We start from the raw sequence: 27,417 nt of genomic DNA on the forward strand, positions 1-27,417 counted from the left end.
AATAATATAAAATAAAGTAACCAACGTTCACCAACCGCCACCCCATCTCACCCCCTGTACTGTTCTCAGGTAGCTGGGGAAGCCGCTGGGAGTGCGGCCGGATGGTGGAATTCAATGTGACCCGGCTGACTATGCAAAGACTAGGACTGGACGCTTTTGTAGCTCTATTTCGCCACCCACCTTCCTCCTTCCACCTTGTATTAGAAATAAAGTAGGGGGTGGGGGAGCCTTTGGAGGAGAAAATGACAGATGGCACTTAACCCCAGGTCTACAGTGCGCCGCGGTGGGGCGCAAAGATGCAAACTCCTGGGATGGCGAGCCTTCGGGGTTCCATTGGGTTAAACGAAAATTGATCTGATTTGCTTTTTAACATCCGAAGGAGAGAAGGGGAGATGAGGGGAGGGAGGGCAGGGTTTGTGTGTGTGCGTGTGCGTCTGCGTGTGTGTGTCTGGGGAGGCGGAGGAGGCGCCAAGGTGCAGCCTGCGCGCGGCTCTGCGCCTCGGCGGGGCTGCGTGCGTGTGTCCCTGTCCGCGCTGCTGAAACGGGCTCTTCGAGGGATCGGCGTCACATGACTCCGCCTGCCCCTCGCCAGCGCACAGATCGCCAGTCCCTCAGTTTGCCCGGCGCCGGAGGAGGGTCGGGCGGCATCTTCCGGGCACTGGGGCTCTACGGAGCGGAGAAGAGGTTCCAGCGGGGAATGGTATATCTGGATTCAAGAAGTCGCGGCTCGGCGCCACATCCTGGAGTGTAGATATTTGGGGGGAGGGGAGAGCTAGAGGGAGCGAGCCAGCGAGCACCAGAGAGAGGCAGCGCGCAGCGCGCACGGACGGGGGGCTGCTGCGCGGAGAAGATGTAAGCGCGTGGGGTCTCGCTGGCCTCTGAGCACCATGCAGAAGGGGATCCGGCTGAATGATGGCCACGTCGCGTCCCTGGGACTGCTGGCGCGCAAGGACGGCACGCGCAAAGGCTACCTGAGCAAGCGGAGTTCGGACAACACAAAATGGCAAACCAAGTGGTTCGCGCTGCTGCAGAACCTGCTCTTCTACTTCGAGAGCGACTCGAGCTCGCGGCCCTCGGGGCTTTACCTGCTGGAGGGCTGCGTCTGCGACCGCGCGCCCTCCCCCAAGCCGGCACTGTCGGCCAAGGAGCCGCTGGAGAAACAGGTGAGGCGAGCGTCGCGTCCTGACCTCCCCGCGTCCCGGCCGCGGCCCTGGGGGCTCAGGGCCTTCAGCTGGCTGATGACGCTTGAACTTTGGCCCCTCTACTCTTGGCGCCCTAGGCGCTGTCTGCACCCTCAGCGAGAGGGGAGGCTTGCTCCCAGCCGGGCGAGTGACTGCGGCGGGCAGAGGGGGCAGGGATTGAGGGCGGGGAGTAGATGTGGGCTGCGGCTGCCCTTCGCCGGACGAGCCCCGTGGGAGGCGGGTACAGGGGGGCCGACACCTGGAGATGCAGAGGAAGACGGGGTCCTAAGGACCAGACAGAGACGATGAATCTGGACACACGTCCAGCCAAAAATGGTGCTCCCAACCCCCACTCCCACCGCCCAGCCCTAATAGCCCCATCGTCTGTTCCACACCAGGAACGTGTAATTCCCCGCGCTTAGGCATGGGAAGGGCAAGACGGAGGCGTCTGAGCGCTGCCAGCCCTTTCCTCGCCGCAGCTGAGGGCAGAGAGCAGCCTGCGCTAGCTCCGCGGAGTTGGGCTGGGGTTGCGGGGCTACACGGGTAGGTTCGGTACCATCGAGCGGTGGTGGGCTCCCAGCTGGCGGCCGCCGGAGCAACAAGCCCAAAGATTCCCAAGGACCGCTCTGATGCGCCGGGGCTAGGGCCAGGGCTGCTGCGGAGGCAGCGGGACAAGTGGGCGCTTCTCTCCTCCCCCGCCCCCTGCGCCGCCGCCGCCGCCGCCGCAGTCGCGGCTATAGCGCTGCGCTCTGGTTTCCTGAGCTGCAAGGCTAAAGAGCCAGGCCTGGCTCTAACAGGGAGCCCGGGCGGGGTGGAGGTGAGCCTCTGGCGTGAAGGGAGGAGGGGCACCTGCAGAGAGAGCCACCTTTAAGCTTGGTGCGCTCTCCAAAAGCATCTGGTCCAGCCCCTTGCCTCTAGGAAGATAAAGCAGATGATAGTGAATCCTAAAATGCCACTGCCGGCAGGAACCTGCCATCCATAGGGCCCAACGGCTGGTGATTGCCTAGATGGGGACATTGAGGCCCAGAGAGAGAAATTCACTTGCCCAGCGTCATGCAAGTAGTTGAGGCCGCCCCAATGTTCTGAAAAGACAACCGAGATCTCAAAAGCCACTGCTGCATGAAGACACAGACTGGTGGTGATTGAATTGGTTGAAATAGAAGCATCGCTTGAAGTCTTCCTCCCAATTGTCAGGACAGACAATTGTCAGTCTCTCTAGCACATCTCTTCCTTCCCTACCCTCAGCCAATGGGTGTTAGGAGATGGTTTCTGAGGACTGGGAAGTGTGGACAGGAATTTTTGAGGGTGAGTCCCTGGGAATGACAAGCCATGTGGTGAGCAGGGGCTCCCAGATGGAAAGAAGAGCAAAGGGCAGGCAGCTCCTTAAGCTTAAAGCTCAAATGGAGCCTGGGGAACTCATGCAGAAGAGCCAGTCCCAGGCCAGACTAGAGAATTTGCTCTCAGCCCTTCAGAACTTGCCCCTCTCCGGCCAGTGTCTACCCATACCTACCCAAGGCCTGCAGCCCAAGCCCCAGCCCCAGCCAGAACCCCCCTCCATCCCTCAACCCACTACACTAGATCCCAGAGCTGAGCTCCTGGGTAGGCAGGAAGTGAGGGGTGGGGGAAGTCAAGTTGGTATGGACTCATATTATCTGTTCTCAGCCCCCTGGACATGAAGACAGACAGGCCTGAGACTGAATCTCAGCTCTATGACTTCCTGGCTGTGTGACTTCAGTTAACTTGCTGAACTTCTCTGAGTTTCCATTTTGTAATCTACAAAATGAAGATAATAACACCTACCTTTCTGGGGTTTTGAGAGCCCTACATTATATATGTATATGAAAGTATGCTCCCAATACATTTTAGTTAGATCTAGACGAATCATAGTTGACTCTGAATTATACCCACCTGGACAGAGCTATTTAGGTCACCAGATGTTAAAGTTGAACAGAACCTCAGAGACACAGCCTTCCCATTTTACAGACCAAGAAACTGAGAGGCAAAGAAAGGGAGTTACCCAGCAATGGAGTAAATCAGTGGCAGAATCAGACCTAGAATTCATCCAATGCCTAAGAATTCCTGAAAATGAGACCCTACGTTGATTTCAAATCATCCAACTCTTGGCCAAGGTATTGAATCATCCTAGCAGTAGATCATGGGAGGAACATCAGTGCAAAACTAATTGATGAGATGCACTCATGTTCAGGGCCGTTTCCCCAGAACACTACTAGTCAGAGATCCTCAGGTGTGTTCACGAGAGCAGCCCTCCTGGCACAAGAGAACAGAACAGGGTTAAAAGTAGCAGATGATGGTCTGGTGCAAATTTCTGTTAAAGACTCATACTTTAATCACATATGTTTATATAGGTTCCATTTGCCTCTAGACCAGGTTTGACTCCTGTGGAAAACTAGATCCTGCTCCTTCCGGCTACACATGTGTACAAAAATTCATCGCTGTTTCTTTTCTCAATCTTTGAGTAAAATTGATGGTGCCAGCAGCTGCTCCATGTTTCTCTTTGACTTGGGTGCCCCATGGCATAAGCCACAGAGCCTAGCATGATAGGCCTAACTCCAGGCCATTCTGTGACCAGGTTTGAGCCTACGAGAAGCTTTGGCTCAATCTGCTGGGCAAGTACAGAGTGCCTGAGTTGAGAGGCGTCTACAAAGCCATCTGTTTAACTAGACTAGCTGGTGTCTGATAAAGAATTGATTTCAGCAGGAAGCCATTTTACCAATGTCCAAGCAGACAGCTTCCTCCCTGAAAGGCCAGCGGTGGTTTTTGAAGGAATAGAAACCAGTTCTTGGCTGGGAACCCCTAAGTGGCTGGGGCAGAGTCAGGGACCATGCACATAGTAGATGCACAGGAAATGCACATTGAGCTGGACTTGTTAGCCTATCATATGTTAATTCCATATTTTATGTCCTCAACCTAGAAGCTGACTGTCACAGGCCGTGAGCCCCTGAGGAAGACAGACATAGATAAGGGTGAGCTCCTTACCCTGTGAAGATGCTCTAATAGCGGGATATGCAAGGCGCTCTGGCACTGAGCCCCAGGCCCATCCTAACATTGTACAGTCTCATCTGGCTGTATCCAGACCAGTCTGACTGCCTGTGGTGCAGCCCCAGTGTCCAGGAGCTCTAGCCTGGGATCTTAAGGCCTCATGAAGTCAGACTGGCACAGCCACGCCCCCTATTCCATCCAGCAGCTGCAAGCCACCTCCCTGACCTGGGCCCTTTGCTCGGTCCTGATCTCCTCTGCTCCCAGCCCTGTAGCCCACACACTGAAAGCCCAGGTGCTGTTGACTTAGAGCTTGGGTTCAGCTTCCCTAGAGGTTGGCCCTTGGTGTTCCATACCTTTCTTTGGCATGCAGTCCCCCAACCCCGGCTTTTCCCACTCTCATTCCAAGCTCCCTGAAATAAAATGTCCAGCCCCAGCTTCTCAGCAGGGTGCCCAGCCAAACCAACTCCAGCACTCCTTTCATTCTTCCCAACCAGGAAGGGTCAAAACGTGGGCACCAGGCTCTTCCTGGTTCTCTTAGGACAGAAGAGACTCAGACAAATCCTTGCAGCCAGAACCTCAGAAGCTGATGTTGGTGGAGGTCCCAGAAGCTGGGGGGGGCTCTTAGAACCTGTTGTCTACCCACTTTGTGCCCTTCTCTAGAGACAAGACAAAGCCCCACTCCTGGTCCTCGTGCACAGGACACATTACTGGTTGGCCTGGCAGATTCAGATCAACAACAGCCCTGAAGTTAATGAGTACGCTCATTTTACAGATGAGGAAACAATTTCATCTGTGGCTGCCCAGCAAGGCAATGGCAGAAATGAGATGCGTTCTCTGGCTTTCTCACTCTGTAGCTATTCTGTTGTCACCACAAAGCGCACCCTCCTTGGAGTTACAGCACATTCAACCTCTCAGCCAATCAGAAAAATCTCCTTGGAGTTACAGCACATTCAACCTCTCAGCCAATCAGAAAAATGAAAAGCTGAATGTAGAAAAATAAGGTTGCTCTAAAAGCAGCAGCCCTTAGACACAGAACCCTGGGACACTCTGAAAACATCAGTGACTCCCATTGCCTTTAGAAAAATATTCAAACTCCTGACCATGACCTGGAGTACCCAGTGAGATCCAGGTCTTTTGCTGGCCTCTCTAACCCAGAGCCACCCATCCCCTCTCCTCCTTCCTCATCCTGCTCAGGCCATCACTTTTCAGAGCTGCATATGCCTCCCCTTTCCTATCTCAAGGCTGTGGCAGAAGCCGTTCCCTCCACCTGGAATGATCTCCCACCAACCATGCCCTTAGAATGAACAGCTCCTTCTTCTCCTGCTGGTCTTAGCCTAAACGTCGCCTCCGTCATCACGTGCGTTTACAGCACTGGACTCTTCATTCATACGGCTGATCACAGTCTGTGATTACTTCATGTATTTGGCCAGTTGCAAACCATCCTTCTCCCCACTGGAACATAAGCACCAGGAGAGCAGGAGGCAGGCAGAGGCAGGAGACTAATCAGGGGCTGCTGGAACCCAGAGTCCAGGTAAGAGAGGTGGAAGCCGAGAGGATAAAGGAACGGGGTCTTTACGATTAAAAAAAACTTTAGGAAGAGACACTCAGGTGGAAAATTGGCAAGACCTGCCATCCCGTTGGTTGTAACAGAAAAGAAGACAGGATCAAACCTGATGTCCATGGTTCTGCCTGAGGCCACCAGGCAGATGCGTGTCACCAGTAGAGAGGGGAGAGCTGAAGACAAGCAGGTTTATGGGCAGTGGAAGAGGATGAGTGGCAGTGATCTCATCACATTTAATCTCAGGGAGGTCACATTTGAGAAGCCCAAGGGCAGAAAAGGGCTTTAGTGCCCGCCCCCCCACCCTCTGGTATGGTAAGGACACTTATTACAGAAACCAGCGGAGTCCCACGAGGAGGACAGTGGGTGGTGTGTGCTGAGAGGTGTGGACCGAACAAAAGGGCATGTGCAGAGGCTCAGCAGGTGGCGGCCCTGTTGTCCAGAGCCCAGAGAATGAAGTGATGTGGCTGCCAGGTGCGTCGCAGGGGACGTGCAGGCTGGCTGAGAATAGTGCCAGCTGGGCAGAGCCTCATGAGGTCACTTTGGGGTCTGCCTGCACTCAACACTTTCACAGCGTGGCCTGGCTGGTCAGCCTTTGCTTGCACTTCTTCAAGAGCAACAAGCCAGCACTGGGAAGTTGCATTTGGCGGCTCGTCCACACAAGGATTTCAGTTTTCAACACTGCCAGGCAGATGCCGTCACTCCTTCATAGGATTTGCCAAACCTGCACAGGAGAAGTAGGATTTGAACCTTCTCTCCCACTGGGTCACTGTAGACAAATCCTCAACTTCCCTTCGTCGATGCTTTTCTGCCTCATTCTGAGGAGCCCTGGGGGCCACATTCCCACATCAATCAGAGCAGACTCATTTTTAACTGTTTTATATATTAGGTTTCCACATGAGATTTTATCTTTCCTCATGCTTTAAAAAGCTTGACCTTCACCATGAGTTATTACTAAATGCCCTTCAACTCTGCCATGCTATGAATGCAGATTTAAATGTATACAATTTTGTATAGCAGGATGTTTCAAAACACCAGATCAAAAATGCTGAATGACAATAAATACCATTTATTGAGCACCTGCTGTGTGCCAGGCACCAGAGGGCATGTTTTACATGCAGCTCTTCCCTTAATTATTCCAACAGCCCTGTGAGGTTATCACTATTTGCCCATTTTCTAGATGACAAAACTGAGGCTCAGAGATGTTAAGTTGTTCAAAGTTATAGAGCAAGTACATGCAGAAGCTGGCCCATGAACCCAGGAGGTCTTCCTGATTCTAAAACCTGAGCTCTTCATCCACAAACACAGCATAAAGACTGGCTGGGGACTGTTATTCCTTGCTGTCTATTGCCAAAATACATGGAGAAAGAAAGAGAATTAATAGCAGGTGAAAATATGTCACAGTCGCGCCAGTGATTTTTGTGAAGGCGGCTTTTGTTTCTGCTTGGGTGGGAACCTTGCAATTCTGAATCCCCTGAGCGTTGATGGGAAGCGCACCAAGGCAGGCATCCACGCCCCACAATCCAGTTTCCCTGGAATCTGTGGGAGCGTGGAGCCGGTGCCGGTGTGCGTGCAGCCAAGAACAGAACTCAGCCCCCTGATGTTTATGCAGGAGCACTAGTGACGCGTGGACTTGAGAGAGGTCCAGAACACTGCCAACGCCCAAACACTTCCGTGAGGGCGACTGTCGTGCAGGGAGCAGCTGGGAGGTGTGACACCCCCACTCTCTGTCCCCGACTCAGAGAGGAGAGTACAGCCCCTCACACACGCAGCCTTCATTTCCAGCCTCCAGCCTCCTTCACTGAGGAGTTATTTTGTCCCTGATAGTGAGGCAGCTTTGAGAATTTCCAGCCATGGCGACCCGGCGTTAGATCCTGGCTCTAAATCTCAGCTCTGCCACCTCCTAGCTTGGGAAGGCTTTTAAGTTCTCTGAGTCTCAGTTTCCCCATCTCTGTGTTAAACTACATGCTGTTTGGAAAGCCCTAGCACAGCACAGTAGGTGTTATTAGTAAATTGCAGCAGCTGGGGCTTTGGCTTCTACCTTTATGACAAGACTGTTCCTCACTATAGCAGTGACCCAGGTCCCTGGGGTCTCTCGCAGGCTGGAAGCAAGCCAACACTGAGCCCTGACCCTGCATATGAAAATAGGATGGAAATCTTAGCTCAAAGAACCTGTGAGTTCCTGAAAAGGTCTGAGCAAGCAAGCCCCTACCAAAGGACAGATGATTGCTGCAGCAGCGTCCTTCATCCCTGTGGACAAACCATCACCAAGCCCTGTTAGTTTTTCCTCCTGGGTATATGTCTCAGAGCTGTGCCCTCTGTCCCTCTCTTCCTCCACCACTCTGGTCCAGGTTGGCATCACCTCTCACCTGGACTCATCTTATGCAGTGGCCTCCTAACTGGTGTGTTGGTCAGGGTAGGTTGGGTTGTGCTGCAATAACAACCAATGCCCAGATCTCCATCAGCACAACTAAGACTCATCTCTTGCTTGTGCTTTACATTCCATGCAGCTGGCAGGAGGCCACTGCTCATGATGATCACTCAGGGACCTGGGCTGGTAGAGGCTTGGTCCTGACGCCAGCCTCCATGGTCCCCTCCACTGAGGGGAAGGAGTGTGACAGATGTCTCCTTGGCTTTTCCCAGAAGGGATCCACTCTGAGCACAGTTCACTAGACAGGGTGAGCCACCTGGCTTTATTTCAGAAGAGGTGCAGAAGTACAGACCTACTGTGTGCCTGGACACAGAGCACCAGAAAGGCTGAGAGGAGAATATGGTGCTAATGGTATCCACTGTCCCCACACATGCACGGTGCCCCCACCCCCAGTCCACTGGCCTCTCTGCAGCCAGAACAATCTTTCCAAAATGCAAATCGGATCATCAGGCACACACACAGTAGCTGAAGAGAGGTTTTCTGGTGGTTTCATGAGGACACGGATAGTATGTGGTGTGAGTGTGAGCTCGGAGCTTACAGGGCCAGGATCCTTGCCTGGCCTCCCCTCCTTTCATTAAGGTCAGTGACTGTCATTCTTTACCAAATGTCACAGAAGCATTTTGGCCACTAGGCTTCCCTGGAATTAACAAGGGAGAGCATTTTAAAGGCTAAAGTGTCCTCCTGAGATGTTAAACACTCCATTGACAGCCTTCACTCAACAGATTTACCAGTACCTCTGAGGAGCCAGGCCTGTGCCTGCCTGGCACTGGGAGGATGGGACAAACAGCAGGGGCCCTCCCTGGAGGGGCTTGCCATCCAGTGAGGGGACAGCCTATGAACAGACAGTGACAATGCAGTGTGATCCCTGTTGGCACACAGGAGAGTCAAAGAGGGGTGAGAGCTATGGGAGTCCAGTAAGGGCACTTCCCCCAGCCCTGGGGTGCGGGGGGTGATTAGGGGCATATGGGTTGCAGGGGACACCAAAGCTGCCCTAAAAGCCTGTGTGCTATGTCGCAAAGCTCAGGCCTTCCCAGACCCAGTGCGGAGCCAGTGCAGGGCTCTGAGTGGGAAAGGGGCGGCTTCGATCTGTGTGTTAGGAAGATCACCGCAAAGTGAGAATGAACAGGAGAAAACCCATCTGGAGGCAGGAAGCCAATTAAGAGGAGGCTGCAGAACTGAGCAGCAGCAAAGGCCTGAATTTGGGAAGTACCATGAGCACTTAAGGTCTCCCCTCCACTCCCATCCCAGCCGTGACTCAGCCACTGAAGCCTGTGCTTTAGTAGTGGGCCATTAATACCATCCAGAGCTCAAGATCCTGAGACTCTGCAGCCCCATGCCCTCTGCCCCATGCCCTCTGCCCCATGCCCTCTGGGGCTTCCCACATCCTGGGTTTGGGGCGGCAGTGGGAATGTCAAATTCTCATCCCGTGAAAGCTTCAAGTGTTGTCTCCACACCTTCCAAGTCAGCCACCCACTCAGATAAAGCACCTTTTCAGATTACAAAGTCTTTTTCACGATTAGCATTTCATTTAACCACCACAGTAACCCTGCAGTTACTGTGGTTCTACATAAGAGAGGCACAATCCTCATTTGACAGACGAGGCTTGCATAGACAGAGTTCACTGTCTCCACAAATACCAATTGAGTGTCTATTTTGTACCAGGCACTGGGCGCTCGCTGCTAAATGTCAGAGTCAGTATCTGCACCAGGCCTCCCGGTAGGTCTAGTGGACATTGAGGCTGGTTGTTAAATGAGGTAATTTATACTCTAAAGACTAGATTTTACTAATCCATCAGGGCTAATGCAATTTCTTTCCCCTGAAACATGAGATAATTATTTTCCAAAAGATACTTCCTAGTTGAGCTTTTTTTTTTTTTTCAAACTGGAAAATCCAACTCAGATCTTAAAATAAAGTCCTTTCAAAATCAGTTTTAGAAGAATGAATGAATTTTTGGTAACCTTAGCTGGTATTCCAAAACTCCATGTAGAAATTTAGAGAAACTTGATCAAGATGAACTTTTCCTGTGAGACTATATGAGTGAAATATAATCAACTTTGTTTAGATACCTCTTGAGCTCTTAGCCAAACTCAAGAAATTAGTGAAATCATTTGGAAGGACCTGTTCACATGTAGTGTTCACAGCCTGCCCAGTTTCCCTGTGCCCTAAGCCTGCTGCTGCCCTCCCACCCCCTTTCCTCCCTCAATGGGCCTTCCTGCCCCCTCACTGTACTAGTGGCCACCCCAGCTCCCTTCACCTCTGGTCACATCTGCAGGCAGCAAGGAATTGGAGTTGGAGGGGAGGGCCGGTGTTTCAGGAGGAAAGCCAATATCAGGTGGGCACCAGTGAGGAGACGCAAGTAATTACATCTTAGAGTTTCCTGGTAGCCTGAGCAAGGAGGGAAACAGGCTAGTTATGAGATAGTCATTGCCTCATGGAAAGACAAAGTCTAGTTGCTCAGGCAAGAGTACTTGTGTCCCAGGAGCTTGCATACGGGGGACCAGCAGGCAAATGATGATGACCTCAAGGACAGAGGCACTGCCAGTATGGGGCCTGCCCCCATGAGCCGCATCTGCTGGCTCTTAGGGGAGGCTGAGCATGCTCAGTGAAGACCACATTCCAGGAGGCTTAAATGGTGGGGTCCCAGGGAAGTGTGTCCTGGTGTCCAGAAAACACAGGGTGCAGCTTGGAGAAGCCTGGGGAATGGATGGGCAATTGGACCCTCTTAAATAGCCATTGCTTTCTTTTATTTTAAATTTTAGGATTGGTAATGCATTTCCATAGCTCAACATTCAAAACAGACAAAAAAGTATACAGTGACAATGTTCCTTCAATGACTCTGTTCACTTCCCTAGCGGCCATTATACCAGTTTCTTATCCATTCTCCCAGAGGGATTATATATATATATACATATACATGCAAACATCTGTCCATCTATATGCATGCGTGTATAATTATATAAATGGTAGCACAGTCTGCACGATGTTTTTCTCACTATTTTGTGGAGAGGATTCTCTGTGAGTACATTGATCACCATTCTTTTTTATGGCTCTATAGTATTCCATGGTGTGGACATGCTATCATTTTTTGGGGGGCCAGTCTCTTCTTGAGGGATATTTAGGTAATTTAAAGTCTTTTGCTATTACAAATGGAGCTGCAGTTAATAAGTAAATATCCCCACACATGGGCCATTTCCAACCAAGTTTTTGACAAAAGCTGAAGGGCAGATACATCCATACTGAAGTTCGTACCTTCATTCAGCAAGTGTGAGAAAGGGGGCTGTTGAAGGGGAGGGCAGGCTGGCTGAGGTGTCATCAAAGATTGAAAAATGTTTGTGCAGGACCAGCCAAGTGTAACAGCCACCAGGACCCGTTCCATCTGTAGCCATGGTGCCCAGGCCCTGGAGTAGTTTACGTTAAAACAGAGACCCTTCCGCAGGCAGAAGCTTGGAGGCCTACACTGACATGGGCCCCCAGGCCTTGGGTCAAACACAGCCTCGTTCAAGGCTGATTCTGAAAGAGGGGGGCTTTCAAGGGCTTCTAAGCCCTGAGGTTGCAGTCACTTCCTGAATCTCCTCCCACCTACTTCCTCTCAGCTCCCAGCAAGGCCAGGTAGGGAGGATGAGTGAGCACGTAGTATGGCACCCAGGAGGTCAGTCTCTGGCTGCAGGCCTCTTCCTGGGCTAGTTTGGGGCCCAGAGTGACGTATGGCTCAGGCCCTAAAGACTGGGAATCTGGACAAAGACCTGAGACAGGCACTGAGAACAGGGACAGAGGTTCTGGTGCAGCCACCACGACCCAGGAAGACTCAGACTTGAGAACTCAGAGGCAGAGGTTGGGCAGAAAGAAGCCAATTGGAGCTAAGAAGGAGGTAACAAAGTGGGGTCCTGATGCTGCGTGAAGCCACATCAGGAGAGGTAGGGGGTATGAGTAGTCAGGGTGGATGAGTGTGGGGGAACTAGGGGGGCATGGGAGAAGCTGATACTTCCTACTCCCTCGACTGCCTTCCTGCTCAATGGAAGTATTAGCCTCTGCTGGCCCCACAAGTGCAGGAAGTATTCCCCGACTTGGGAATAATGTGCTTAGTGAATCCCCCACTGTACACCACGGCATGAGCGCGTGCAGCCAGGGCTGGAAGGAACCAGCGATGACGAGCATGCACTGCATTGCAGCAGCTGTGAGAGAGGTCGGAAGATGCTCTTGGGGTAGCCTGCAAGGGTCATGGCACAGAGTGACTTCCCCTGGGAAGGAGATGGAAAAGGGAGCTAGAGGATCTGGGTGGGAATGGGGGGACCTAGATGGATGTCCCCATATAGATGGAAGGAAGGAGAGAAGATGGACCCCGGGCCAGGGCAAGTGCACACACACGCACATGCACGCGCGCGCACGCACACACACACACACACACACACACACCAGGTTCTCTGTAGCACAGCCCCTCCCTGCACTGGGATATCAGGCAGCATGTGGCAGAAGCACAGCGCCTGTGGGCCCTCAGCCCCAAAGGTCAATGATGGTGGGGAGGAGGAGCCAGGACCCAGTTGGGGAGAGCTGGCCCTAACCAGAGCAGCAGAGTGAGACCTGGTAAGGGGTGGGCTCAGCCAAAAGTGGTGGCATCTATCCCCCAGTCCATCCCACCCACCCCTTCTCTCAGAGGAGGCAATGAGCAGAGGTCCAGGCAGCAGGTCTGAACTCCCAAAAGGCAGGAGAGCAAGAAGATCAGAGGGGACTGTTTGATGATCCTGGTGGGTAATGATGAATCCCTGAAGCAGGCATGGCAGTGAGGATGGGGGAAGGCACAGGTTCCAGAAATACTAGAGAGGAAAAACGGATACAACTGGCAGCCAGTTACACAGCGGGAAGAGGAGAGAAGCAGGAGCTGAAGATAATGTGCAGGATGCCACAAACGCCATCTCCCTGTAACCCACTGATCTTGCATGGCTGTGACCATTATGGTTATGAGCCCCTCCCCACCATGCCCTCAGGACGGTGGCTGGATCCTACGTTGTGTGTATGTGTGCAGGCATATGAATGCTCATGCATGTGTGTTTTCCAGTAATGTGCCCCTGCTAGGTTGATTAGACCCATCATTTGACCTTGTAAATGAATCCAGTGCTTTACAAATCACTATTTGAGCCTTTTCATGAATGAGGAGCTCCCACAATGCTGTCCTAAACAACCCCATGAGGTGGGTAATATTGTCCCCATTTTGTGAAAGAGGAAACTGTCCACAGAAGTGAAGAGGTGTGTTGAAGACCCTAGGGCTAAATAATAAATAATAAATTTGAACCCCGGTCTGATGACTCCAAACCCTGGTAGACCCCACAACCCCAGGGCCCCAAAATGGACTCCCTGGAACACTGGTTTTATGGAATATTGATAGATCTTCCCAAAAAATGAAAACAAGATTCCATGGGGGTTCCAGAAAAGGCTCCTTATGGAAGGACTGCTCTGCGCCCTGTCAGCTCTCCCTGAAGAGGCACAGATGGCTTTCATGAAAAACCAGACCCCCCAACCCCTTCCAGCCAGCTCCATTGTCCATGCCTGAGGGGTATATTCAACATCACCCCCTTTGTGGCTTTTGCTATTAACCAATTAATAAGCTGGGCTCCTGGGCAGTGGTGACAAATGCATTCAGTCAACCAGGGCTACCCTGTGCTCCGGCCAAGGCATGGTGCCAGGCTCCAGGGAGAGTTCTTGGTCAGGAATCATTTCTTTGGAAGGAGCAGGGGCCTTTTGCTCAAAGTAGCTTGAGCAAGAGAGGACTATCCTGGAAGAAACACAGCGGTAGTTAATGGAACCCAGGGAGAAAATACACGTCTGGGTCTCCATGGCCTGAACACCTCCGCCTAGCCTTGCCCCCACCACTTGAGTTCCATCACCACCTCTTGCCACTTTCTCTGAGACCCTTCTGCTTCCTTCTTGGCTTCTTACTTGCACTTAGAGCTCAGCACATGCAATTCATCAGCCTGGTCTCTCTGTGCCGCTGTGCCACATTCCCAGGAGCCCCAGATGGGTGAACCCTGATGCACGTCCACTGCTGCTCCAGGCAGCTGCGTCCAGGACCATGGGCCTCTGAGAGGGCATGAGGGACAGGGGAGAAGTCCTGCGTTTCCAGTATGACAACAACCACATTGCTCCTCCCTCAGGGGTTCCAAACTCTGGGTGATTATAACCAGCTGGGGGGCTTTCAAAAAGACCAGTGCCTGAAACCTCCCCTCCCCTCCCCACCCACCACTCTGTTTTAATGGATCTGAGAAGGGACTTGAGCGACAGTGCTTCTTTAAGTTCCCAGACATCGCTAATGTGTAGCCTGGATTGAGACTATGGGCTGTAGCTGGAAAGATAATCAGAACATCGTTATGATATGAGTTGAGAATGGCCTTGATGGCACAGGATGGGTCGCTATCTGGGAGCCCCTGGCAGCTCGCCCATTAGGAAGAACCACCATGCCTTTCCAAAAGCACATATACAGCTGGCATGTGTGTTGTCATTGATGGCTGCAAAGTGAACTATGTCTGGCTTCTAGTGGGGGCTAAATACTGGTTGAATTAATGAATTAGAAATGACTTGGAGAGTAAAAGGTGTGGGAAATTTTCACTCTAATACCATGTGTATAGAATTGACCAAGGCAAGTGTTGGGCCTGTTTGTCAGAAAGGAACCAGGGCTCAGAGAGATGAAAAGGCTGCCCAGAGTGCCCAGCTCTGAGCTTCACTGCCAGACTCAGACTCAGCTATGGCGGCTTCCACCTGCTCCTCTGTCTGTAGGGGAACCAAACATCCCAGTTTGCTCAGGACTGTCTTGGTTTTAGTACTGAAAGTGCCACGCCCCCAGGAAACTCGTTAGTCTCAGACAAACCCAGTACAGTTGGTCACCCTACTGTCAGTGGTTGTCCAATGTTCTGTGTTCAGTGGAGAGGCTGTAGGGGCTGCTGGTCAGTTGGGAGAGGCAGGAGGCAAAAGAGAGTCTAAGTAGGTAGGGCTTCAAGCCCCCAGCCCCAGCTTCCAGAGGGGAAGTAGATCCAGCTCCAGACTGACCTGGGGTAGCAGGGGCCATTTTGCAGCCTGGTTGGACAGGAGAGGCATACTGGGGCCAGGAAGGACATACTGGACAGGAAGGGCATACTGGGGCCAGGTATGCGCTGGAGCTTATGCACCTCCAGGCCAACTGAGGCCACAGGTGTAGTTCCAGAACATTTCCTCCAGCAAAGACAAGGGCCCACATGTGAGTCTAGTCCTGGCACAACCCCAGATGTGATTTCTGAATCCCCGCCTGTGAGCCTGGTAGGTCACAGGTATAGTTTGTGGATCAATCCCTCTCTTCCTACTGAAGCCCCAGGGGAAAGTCTAGACCAGTGAGTAGTTCTCAACTTTGGCTGCCCATTGGAATCACCTGGGGATGCTACATCAAACTCCAGTGTCCAGCCATGGTTGAGACTCACAGGTCTAGGGATACTCAGCAACCCAAGTCAAGCCTCAGGAGGTCCAGGCTCCATCCCTGCACTTGGGAAGGCCTTGGAATCATTGTGGATCTGTTACAGAGATTTTGATACTGCGAGTATTTCTCACTCGATCTTAGGACTCCTGGTGGAATCTCAAATCAGGTTATCCATCTCTTACTTCAGGTCTAGGAAAGCTCTAGGTCCATCCTTGACCTCTATGGAGGCCCCAGGTGGAGCTCTGGGCCCGTCTCTGCAGCCCTGCAGGGGCTTTAGAAGTGGTTCACCAAGTCTTGCCTCTTCTCTAGCAAAATCGGGTGTGGCCCATTGGTGGTTTCTTCCTCTGTTGCATTTCTGGGGAGTCCCCGAATGAGGCTGTGGTCTGTTCATACAACTGCAATTGGACCCCAGCGATGGTTCTGTGAATCCCTGGATGCATTATGAGGCCTAGGTGTGGCTCTGAGTTGGCCCATGCAGGCTAGTGAGGCTCATGATAAGGGTCTTTCTACACAGCCCATGGCACCTTCCAGGTGTGGTAGTGGACCTGGGCCTCCTGCCCAGGTGAAGCTCCACATAGGGTACTGGCCCTGCCCTCACAACCTGCTGAGTGGCCTGGTAGTGCTGAGGCTGTCCTTGCAGTACTGGGCTAAGCCAGGTTTGGATGTATCTCTGGACTATAAGACTTCCCATCATTGACCCTCACATCAACTGCCTATCCTCACCCTAACCTGGCTCCAGTCCAGTTCAGGGAAGAGCCTCAGCCCAGTTTCCCCACAGAGGCCAGTTGCCCTTAGAAGGAGCCATGGGCAACAAAAGCCAAAATTGACAAATGGGATCTAATTAAACTAAAGAGCTTCTGCACAGCAAAAGAAACTGCCATCAGAGTGAACAGGCAACCTACAAAATGGGAGAAAATTTTCGCAACCTACTCATCTGACAAAGGGCTAATATCCAGAATCTACAATGAACTCAAACAAATCTACAAGAAAAAAACAAATAACCCCATCAAAAAGCGGGCGAAGGACATGAACAGACACTTCTTAAAAGAAGACATTTATGCAGCCAAAAAACACATGAAAAAATGCTCATCATCACTGGCCATCAGAGAAATGGAAATCAAAACCACAATGAGATACCATCTCACACCAGTTAGAATGGTGATCATTAAAAAGTCAGGAAACAACAGGTGCTGGAGAGGATGTGGAGAAATAGGAACACTTTTACACTGTTGGTGGGACTGTAAACTAGTTCAACCATTGTGGAAGTCAGTGTGGCGATTCCTCAGGAATCTAGAACTAGAAATACCATTTGACCCAGCCATCCCATTACTGGGTATATACCCAAAGGACTATAAATCATGCTGCTATAAAGACATATGCACACATATGTTTATTGCGGCACTATTCACAATAGCAAAGACTTGGAACCAACCCAAATGTCCAACAACGATAGACTGGATTAAGAAAATGTGACACATACACACCATAGAATACTATGCAGCCATAAAAAATGATGAGTTCATGTCCTTTGTAGGGACATGGATGAAACTGGAAATCATCATTCTCAGTAAACTATCGCAAGGAGAAAAAACCAAACACCGCATGTTCTCACTCATAGGTGGGAATTGAACAATGAGAACACATGGACACAGGAAGGGGAACATCACACTCCGGGGACTGTTGTGGGGTGGGGGGAGGGGGGAGGGATAGCATTAGGAGATACACCTAATGCTAAATGATGAGTTAATGAGTGCAGCACACCAATATGGCACATGTATACATATGTAACAAACCTGTACATTGTGCACACGTACCCTAAAATTAAGGCGTAATAATAATATAATAAAATTTAAAAAAAGAAGGAGCCATGGGCTTATCAGTTCTCCTTGAGGCATGAGCATGTACGGAATCACCTAGGGTGCTCTTTAAAATAAATCCCAGCCATACCCCTAGCGATCCTGATTCAGAAGGCAGCTAGTGCCTGGAGATCTACATTTTTAGCAAGCGCTCCAGGGGATTTGGAGTGGACAACTGGGATACTGAAGTAGGAGAAATGCATTTTTACATCTACTTACCTCTGGGGCAACTCCTGCCCAGCAGAGCTGTAGATCTGAGCCTGGTCCTGGAAAACTGGTGGCACCCAGCAAGACTGAAGACAGTCCTGGCCCCGCATGTAGTTTTATCTCAAGTAATGGTAGCTTGTCTTAAGCAATGCTTCTCATACCACAGGGTGCAGCAGGATCACCTGGGGGACTTGTTTCAAAACAGAAGTCTGGGGTGGAGCCCAAGAACTTACAGTCCTAACAAATTCCGAGGTGATTTGGGTGCCGCTGTGGCTCCAGTGACTTTAAGGATTCTCATGGCAGTAAGCGTGGTGGGACATTCTTGGAAGAACAAGAACCACAGTACAGGTAGCATTCCCAGCACACATAACTGAGAAGAGGTGGAATCCAGGTATTCCAGGGCAGCCAGTCTTGTCCCCATGCCACCCTCAACCACCTGCAGCCAGAGCCTGACACGCCACCTCTAGCTTTCCACCCTCAGTGCAACTCAGCAGCACCCCGTGTCTGCCAGTGCCACCCTCGGTGCTCTGCTATCTCTGCTTGGCCTCACACCTCCTGCTCACCTGCCCTTCTTGTCTCTCACAACCCCGACTCCTAGTGGTCTCCTTACAGCTTCTGATGATACTGCCAACCAACTGCCTCTCCTCCTATTTCCTAAGGCAAACTCCCAGCCTCACTTCCCTGTTGGGGCAGTTTGGGGAGCCCTTGCTCTACCTGGCTCCAGTCCAGTTAAGGGAAGAGCCACAGCCCAGCTTCCCCACAGGAACCAGCTGCCTTTAGAAAGAGCCATGGGCTTATCAGGCATCATGACTCCCCTTCCGGGATCTGGGCAGTCTGGTGAAGGGCTGCGGGGGATGCTAGATCTGTTCCAGCAACTCTAATAGGCCTGTGAAGATTTGTTATTGAAACTTGGACTCGGGTCCTATATCTGAATGTATCCTATATCCTTGATCACATATAGTGAGTCCTGATCTCATCTAGGGCCCAGGGAAGGTGGGCATGAGGCTCTCTGTTGCATTGGAGAGTTTTAGGGTGTCCCTGGGACTGACTCCAGAACAATGCTGCTGTTCTGCAGAGGAATCCAACTGGGATCCAGGCAAGCCTATGTGGTCACATTGTTGTGGCAGGTGTGACTCGGGTCCTATCCTGTGGTCACACTGAGGCTCATGTGTTGTGAGTCTGAGAGGCTCTGGGTAGCTCTGGTTGGTCTCAGCATCATTCTGGGGATGTCCAAGTTGTGATCCTGGCCTCATCACAGCAGCTCCAGTGTTGCCCCCAGTGTGAGTCTGGTTTTTACTCTGCAGCTTTGGAGGGATCTGTCTCTGGCCTCTGCCCAACCTTGGAACTCTGAGGAAGCTCAGGTGGGAGTTCAGCTTTCAAAGGTGACTCAGGTCAGCCTGAGCTCTGAACCGATACCAGTTGAGGTTATGAGACTGTCTCAAGAGCTCTGGTGCTATGCAGGGTCATTGTTTTTCCATGAAAGAAATTGATATTAAGATTATTTATCAAGAACTTCCAGAAACCCCCTAACTGCTCCAGACCACCACCCTCGTGAGGTCCTCAGGCAGTCACTAGCAATATAATGCTCCTCAGTTCTCTCCAGCTATCTCAGAGCTCCAGGGAGCTGGGATGACCCAACTGAAGCTTTGGAGCTTGGGTCTCGAACCAAAGCAGGCCAGTGGCTCCTCCTTCCTCCCTCAGCTCATTTCCCAATAGCAGATGGTACTGCTCCAGAATCCAGAAAGCCTCTCCCAAAACACACCCAAACCAGCCAGAAAAGATCATAGGGACAGGAGAGCGAGTCTTAGGGCCAGAAGATATGTGTTCAGACTTCTAGGACAGGGGAAAGGATATGGGAGCCCCTGGCCCTGGCACACTCAGTCACAGCCTGGAGAAGAGGAGGGAGCCAAGAAAGGGGAAACTAGGGGGCCCCAATATGGGGTGCCCCTTTGCAGCTGGTACCACCCTGACCAGCTGACTTCACCTGCCATGTGGAAAGAAGCTGGGAAGAGTGGGGAGGGAAGACCTGGGAAGGGGACACAGAGGAGAAAGGCAGGAACAGAGACACAAAGAAAGAAGGAGACAGCTGCAGAGGGCCAGGCGCAGTGGCTCACAACTATGATCCCAGTACTTTGGGAGGCCAAGGCGGATGGATCACTTGAGGACAGGTGTTCGGGACCACCCTGGCCAACATGGCGAAACCCCGTCTCTACTAAAACGACAAAAAAAAAATTAGCCAGGCATGGTGGTGCACACCTGTAGTCCCAGCAATTTGGGAGGCTGAGGCAGGAGAATCACTTGAACCCGGAAGGTGGAGGTTGCAATGAGCAGAGATTGTGCCACTGTACTCCAGCCTGGGCAACAGAGTGAGACTGACTCAAAAAAAAAAAAAAAAGAAAAAAAAGAAAAAAGAAAGCTTCAGAGAATGCAAAGGAGAGAGACAGAGAGAAATGGAAAGAACAGAGAGGAAAGGAAATGATCCCTTTCCAGGATCAAAGAGCCAAGAGGTGGAGTTTTTCTAGAACTTTGGCCTATCCATGCCAGAGGCAGCCCTGCTCCTTGTTGAAGGTGCAGTAATGGGAGATAGCCTTGCAGTGGGTCCTGAGACCCGCCATGAAAACAAGGCTTCAGGCTCAAGCATGTCCAAGCCAACATTCATCTCCCTTGCATATTTGCTCCTTAGGAACACAGCATGAGCATCGGCAGCCCAGCCTGAGGGTACAGCTGCTCTCTCGGGGCTGGACACCAGCAGAGGACAAGAGGTCCGAGTGTCCCTTGGGGAGGGTTGCCCTGAGCCTTGACATGCTCCTGTGCAGCCACCAGTCACCCACGAGATGCGCAATTGAGATCCTCAACAACTTTGTGTCTATTTCCCTGAAGTTGTCCTGAACTTCTATAATGGAGTAGGGCCTAGAAGATCATCATATTTTTACCCCAAGCCCATACTAGCCAAGAAATCACCTGTGCTTTGAAGTAGGCACCCAAGCTTGCCAAGGAGAAAGTTATAAAAAATATTAATAAAAAAAGAAGCCTAGTGAACGTGCATTGGATGCTTGCTTGCAGGCACCAGCTTTATCTCACTTGACTCTCACAACAACCATGTAAGGAAGGGACTCTTCTTATGCCCATTTTGTAGATGAAGAAACTGAGGTGAGAGCCATCCAGTGACTGGCCCCAGGTTACACAGCTAGCAAGTAGTACCAACAATAGCATTTCCCAGATAACACAATGGCACCTACGCCTGTCATTTGTTGTCACCTGAAACATTTAGGAATATGAACCTCCACCTGCTTAGTCCTCCTCCAATTATTAAGGCCACTTCTTTATCTCAAAAGGAAATCAGGTTTCCCAAATAGAGTCTCCCTTTTTTTAAAAAACCCCAGACAGAAACTAAGGCTGAACTGAAGCATCTGTCTCCCTTTTTCCCCAGTTATATGCTCTGTCCCAGTCAGGGGAGCTGCCCAGGTAGGGGCTGGGTGGAGAGTGGGCTCCTTGACCCAAACTGGACCACAAAGCTGGGCTATTGCAACCCTGAGACTTCCATGTGCTCTCCATCTCCAAAGTCCCAGAAGATCAATGGAACACACAAGCATATCCCAGACCCAACCTCACACCTGTGGAACCAAAGCGACCTGAGCAGAATGTTAGCACCTGAGCATTTCCCAGGCAGAAGCAAGGCACCCCCAACATTACTCCCCAGTCCCTGCTGCCACCATCCATGGACCTCATGGGGACATCCGGGGTTGGGGGCTTCCACTGTCTTCAGGTGTCTGTGTCAGTTCATGGCAGGGAAACTTCCATTTGGGTGAATGGTGCATAAGAGCCTCTTAAGGGCCAAGGTTTTCTGCAAGTGCCATAAGGTGTAATGGTGAAAGCTAGGTGGTGGGATATGGGTTTTTACTGTAAAATAATTATAATGTCTGTGAATGTTTAAAATTTTCATAATAAAATGTTGGCAGTGGGTGAGGAAGGCGGACAAAGATTAAGGCCTTTTCAGCCCAGGCACCTCAAGGACCCAATAAGAAGCAATAGGAAGGGCCGGGCACAGTGGCTCACGCTTGTAATCCCAGCACTTTGGAAGGCCGAGGCGGGCGGATCACGAGGTCAGGAGATCGAGACCACGGTGAAACCTCGTCTCTACTAAAAATACAAAAAAATTAGCCGGGCGTGGTGGCAGGTGCCTGTAGTCCCAGCTACTCGGAGAGGCTGAGGCAGGAGAATGGCGTGAACCCGGGAGGCGGAGCTTGCAGTGAGCCGAGACTGCGCCACTGCACTCCAGCCTGGGTGACAGAGCGAGACTCCGTCTCAAAAAAATAATAATAAATAAATAAAAAAGAAGCAATAGGAAGTCCCTTCTTCTGCCCCCATTTCCCCCAAATCTTTGCCTTCCCTTACTTAAGAAACACCAGCATTTATAGTCTTTACTATTCTGATACCATCACCAAAATATCTCTTTCTGTCCAACTGCTGCAGCAAGACCTGCTTCCCCTGGAGAAGTCTGCCCAGTCCCTCCATCCTGGCTGGAAAGCAGGATAAAGATGGGAAATTGGTTGATACAGAGAAAATTCTATCACTTATATTCCTCACTCCCAGGGCTCCACTTATTTGGGGTGAGCCTACATTGGGACAAAAACAGTGGTTACAGATCCTCACTAACCAAAGACAGCAAATGGGGTCTTGCCATCCCCACATGGGCCTGTGTCCCTGAGAGATACAGCAGTGTGGCTGGGATGTCACAAGTGCCCAGAAAGGTTGCTTGCAGAATCATTATTAACAAGTGCAAGAGGGGTGAGGACCATCACGAGGTCCTGGGTGCCTCATCAGGACGTCATCAGAACCCCAAGGTGAAGCATTCGTGTGTCTGTTCATTCACTCATTCTTCAGCTATTCATCAGCATCCACTCAGTACTAGGCTGTGTGCAGGGTTCTAGAGTTTCCAAATGAAGCAGGTACACGCCCTGGCCCTGAGCAGTCCAAGACCAAAGGGTCAGCCAGGCTGTGAGGCTCCAAGGAAGGAGGGGTCTCAGGGAGAAGTCCTGTAGGTGAGGGGAAGGATGGAGTGCAGACACCCCCCATCCCCAAGCCTAAGCCCGGCCAGGCCTGCGGTCCAGGCAAACTCTTTTCCCTGAGACTTGAATCTCTGGCCTGTGTGTTCCCTGGGGCCCAGGGAGGGGTCCTCGCCTGGCCTCTGCTGGGGTTCAGCCTGCCAGGCTGACCCCAGGACACAGTGCCTTGCCCAGACCCTCAGACCACACTTAGGCCACACACCTGACACTGACAGAGAAGAGGGATGGGCCAGAAACATACACAGCCTCTGAGAGCTATGGGAGAGATTGGGAACAACCCAGGGCCTATCCAGAAGTGGAGGGAAAGACCCAAAACACATCCACACACATCCACGCATGCACACTCTCATTCACATTCTCCAGATATATCGATGGATAGATGTAAAAGCGTGTGTGTGTGTGTGTGTGTATACACATATATAAGTATATATGTATGTATATATATGATATATCGATGGATATAAAAGCATGTGTATATATATACTTACACATATATATGTGTGTGTATATATATGTTTATATATACTTATAAATATATATGTGTGTGTATGTATATATATATATATATATATATGCTCAAAAAGACCTTGAGCCCAGCTCATTTAACTCCCCATTTCATAGATGAGGAAGCTAAGGATGACAAGGAGGAAGAGACTTAGTTGCCCCCAAGCCACACTGTCTCAACTGCAGAACTGACACCAGATAAGACCCCCTTTCCAGTACTCTTTCCCTACCCAGAAAGCCACTTACCCCCTATTAACTCTTGTCCATTACAGTGAAGAGAACAAACAGGGTGAACAGAAGGGCACTGGGCTAAGAGCCAAGCCACTGTCACCCTAGACAGCAATCTCGGAGACACCTCACACCCACTTCCAAGCCTCAGCCCCCTCTGTGAAGTGGGGTCATGCCACCTACCTCCACCGTGGCTGGGCTCCCTCAGGAACACAGGGACAGTGCCTGCAGGGTGACAGGCGCACAGCAGGGCCTCACAAAATCAGACACTTTCCCTTTTTTTCCCCACACCACTGGTTGTGTTTTAGGTTTTCCTGCACATAGGTTTGGAAATCTGACATTCTCACTGAGTCCCTTCCACCTCTCTAAGCTCCCTTTTTCATAGCATCTTCCAGGAGCCTGGAGGTCATCCTCTCTCTCTAGACGTGGGCTTTGGTCTTTCCCAGTGGATTATACTCTGTCTCTGCGTCTTCTGTAGGCTTCTCCCTCTCCCACCTGCCCCCCACGCATCTATCTTATCTCTGTCTCTGTCTCTATCTCTGTCCCTACCAATTCCTACATAGAGCAAAGTCTCATTTACTTGCTACCCAAAGTCCAGATTTGTGCTGATTCAGAAACTCTGGGTGGAAGCTGACTTTCCCTTAGCAAACAATTTCTACAAGTCAGTCAGGCAATGTGGTTGCATAAAACAGATGTCAGGGGGCAGGTTTACAAGCACGAAGGGAACAAGCTGCTCTCAAGTCATTCCAGGCACTTATATTCCAGCTCAGGCCTCCTGCAGCAGCAAAAGCACCACCGGGCAAAGGCAGCCCAGGGTTCTGGCTTCAGTGATGCTGTTTCTAGCCTGGTGACCTTGGACAAATGAATGTGTCTTGCCTCCACATGCCCTCTAAATGGGGATAACAGACTTACTTTCTAGGGCAGTTGTGTCTAGTCAGCTGATGTGTGCAAAGAACCTAGTACCAGGCCCGAGGCATGGTAGATCCTCCCGCTTCCCCTTCTCCTTAAGGTGGAGGCCCTCACAGCTGCCTGGACTGCAGTTCCTCTGGCCGGGAGCCTGAAGTGGCTCTGGATACTCCCAGAGTTCGCCCTGGCCCCTGGAGCCTGGCCGTTATGCCTCACAGGGAAGCTTCTAGGTCACGCTTGTCCCAAAGGCCACACCCCTCCATAAACTGGCCACTTCACTTGAACTCCAAGCCTGTCAATCACTCAGGGTCTAGGCAGTGTCTCCTATCCCAGGAGGACAGCAGATGCAGGATGCTTGTTAGGAGACTGTGACAGTAGCCCAAGAGAAGGGTCGTGGGGCCTAACCTAGGGTAGCAGTGATGGGGTCAGAGCGAGGCCACACAGATGGAGTAGATGGGCAGATGAACTAGCAACTATTGGAGTGACAGGAAGGGAGTGGGGAAAGCCTCTGGGTAGCCTGCGGCCGGCTTCCTGAAGCCTCCAGGAACCCTGTGCCTGGTCTGCAGGACGGAGAGTTGGGCATCATAACCTGTCAGAAGCTCAAGGTCTCTGATGACTGGGTTCAGGCCTGGAGGGTCTTCCCAGCATCCTTCCTCACAATTAGGTTTCCAGCAGGGGTGAGGCTGCAGGGGATTCCAGTACACATGGGTAGCAGGGAGCCATCTGCTTCCCCACTCAGTAGGGCTGATTGGGAAGAAGCCTCTGTGAGGAGTGAAAGGCCTCATTCAAGCTCATCACCCCATGCAGCTCTCAGTCCCCTGGTGACCCAGTAGGGAAGGAGAACACTCCTGCTCTGGTCCCAGCAATGGGCTCCTATAGCTCTGGGACATTCCCCTTGGGGCTCTAAGGAGACCCAGCAACCCCACTGTGCCTGTTTGTAGCTGAGTGCCTTGTTTCTGATTTGGGACTCTGAGTCTCACCTACCTACAGGCTCCTTGAGGTGGGGACTTTGCCTTTTTGTCTTTGCATCCCAGGACCAAGCCCAGGACCTGAGCAGGCGGCAGTTGCCCAGTGCAGGTTTGTCATCCCAGTTTCTCTGCTTTCCTGCTGTTTGGCCTTAGGCAAGCAGCTCAACCTCTCTGAGCTTCAGGTTCATCAGCTGTAACACAAAGAATACCTGTTCTGCTTGGTGAATATGGAAATAATGAGATCATGGGAGACAAGCATTTGTGCGTTCATCATCTCTCGAGAGATGGGGAAAGTGCTAGGTAGCCGCCTGCCACTATGTGTCACCTGTTTCCTCCTGGAGGAGGGCAGGGTGCCCACTGGAGCCTTTCAGATTCAGTTATTTGAGGCTGTAGCTGACATTTCATTCTATAGCCCCAGTTATCTGTTTCCTAGGAAACAAGAGACAGACATTGACTCCGTAACAACTCACTCTCTTTCTCTCTCTCTCCCGCCATACTCATTCCCCCCGCCCCCCGCTTCACATACACCCGGCTGCCACCTAGACTGACAATTAACAAAAATACATAAATGTCAGCAGAAGCTAAAATTAGTTTACACACTGCACCTTGTGCTGCTGCTCCCTGCTACCTGGACACCGAGGGATGGAGGGACAGGCACCCTCTCTGGCTCGGTGTCACACCATGGCTGGCCCGTGGTGCATCCTCTGAATGGCAGACCTAAGGGCCCCTCTTTGCACCTCACCCCCTGCCTCTCTCCTCCTAGTTTCATCAGGCCCGGGCCCAGGCCCGGGCTGGGCCCCCAGCACTTCGTTTGTCTGCCCTCTCTCTCCGATGAATCCCTCTGCATGCGGAGTTGGCCCCTCAGAGCCCCCTGCCCCTTCCTCCTGCCAATGCCCCAGCCCAGTGTATGACTCTCCCAACATGCCCAGTTGCTCAAAGCAGAAACTTGGGCTTTGTCCCTGCTGCCCTCTCTTCCTCTCAGCTGCACCCCAGGCCCCTGCCCACCTGCCCCCTGGCATCCCTGTATAGCCCCCTCCCCCTCCCAAATATGCTGTGAGCTCTGGACACCAAGCTGCCCCCTATGCTCTTCCATTCAGCTGAAATAAAACCAGAACCAATGTCCCATCCTCTGGGAAGCCCTCCTGATCTCCCTGGGATAAGTCAGTGGGTGACTTTCTCTGTGCCCCCACAGCCCTTTGTTCTTACTTCCATGACGGTAGTGATGGCACCACATTAATTACAGCAATTACAGTGCTTACTAGGTGCCAAACATTCTTCTAGGAGCTTTACATGTATTTAACTCATATAACAGTATTGCAGATGGGTGTCTATTGTCTGGCTCTTCCGCTTCCCTGAGTCCTTAAGGGGCAGGGCCCATGGTTGGCATGGTTCTAAGTTAGTCACCTGCACCCAACACAGAGGTGGCTTCCAGTGGGCTCTTATAGGGACCGTGTCTGTTTACTCATCACTCTAACCCCAGGACCTAGAAGGGCACTTAGTCCATTTTTGTGGAGTGAGTTAAATACATGCTGCAGTGAATTGGTACCCAATTCCCAAAAGGATGTTCTAATGATGTGCTTTCCCTGCCTTGCCTCCAGCACGCCTGATGATTTCAAACTGGCTTTTTTGCAATTTGTTGTCGAACAGGGCTTTGTGTGTTGTGTTTCCTTCTTACAATATCCTAAGCATAGGCTCTGTTACATGGTACAAAAGCCCTTTTAATCGAGAATTGGAAACTGCTAAATAGAATGGCATTCTGATTATCACAAACAAGGAATCTGTGCCTAGCTGATGTGACAGCGGGCACTTTGCAAAACAGCTAGATTGATTGTGGGAGTCGCTGTTGGTCCCGTGGACACTCTGGTAATTGGAGATGTCTTCTTCTTGGTACAGCATTACTTCACGGTGAACTTCAGCCATGAGAACCAGAAAGCTTTGGAGCTGAGGACAGAGGACGCAAAAGATTGTGACGAATGGGTGGCAGCCATTGCACATGCCAGGTATGTCTCCTTGCCCAGGGCAGGAAGCCCCTATTCCACAGTCCAGGCAGAAAAGACCAGACCCAAGGGCCCTTGAA

The 27,417-nt window shown here is 51.4% G+C and overlaps 1 protein-coding gene across 1 annotated transcript; it reads left to right on the forward strand.

Moving 5' to 3' along the window:
* The first annotated feature begins 467 nt into the window (after window positions 1-467).
* Window positions 468-27,417, forward strand: LOC116481470 (ras-specific guanine nucleotide-releasing factor 1-like). The gene is made up of 2 exons (XM_032174156.2): window positions 468-1,163; window positions 27,234-27,417. Exons 1-2 carry the CDS (start codon window positions 888-890, stop codon window positions 27,414-27,416), a joined length of 459 nt encoding a protein of 152 aa, XP_032030047.2. The 5' UTR covers window positions 468-887; the 3' UTR covers window position 27,417.

This window comes from Hylobates moloch, unplaced genomic scaffold (assembly GCF_009828535.3).
Source record: "Hylobates moloch isolate HMO894 unplaced genomic scaffold, HMol_V3 SCAFFOLD_14, whole genome shotgun sequence".
Lineage (NCBI taxonomy): Eukaryota > Metazoa > Chordata > Mammalia > Primates > Hylobatidae > Hylobates > Hylobates moloch.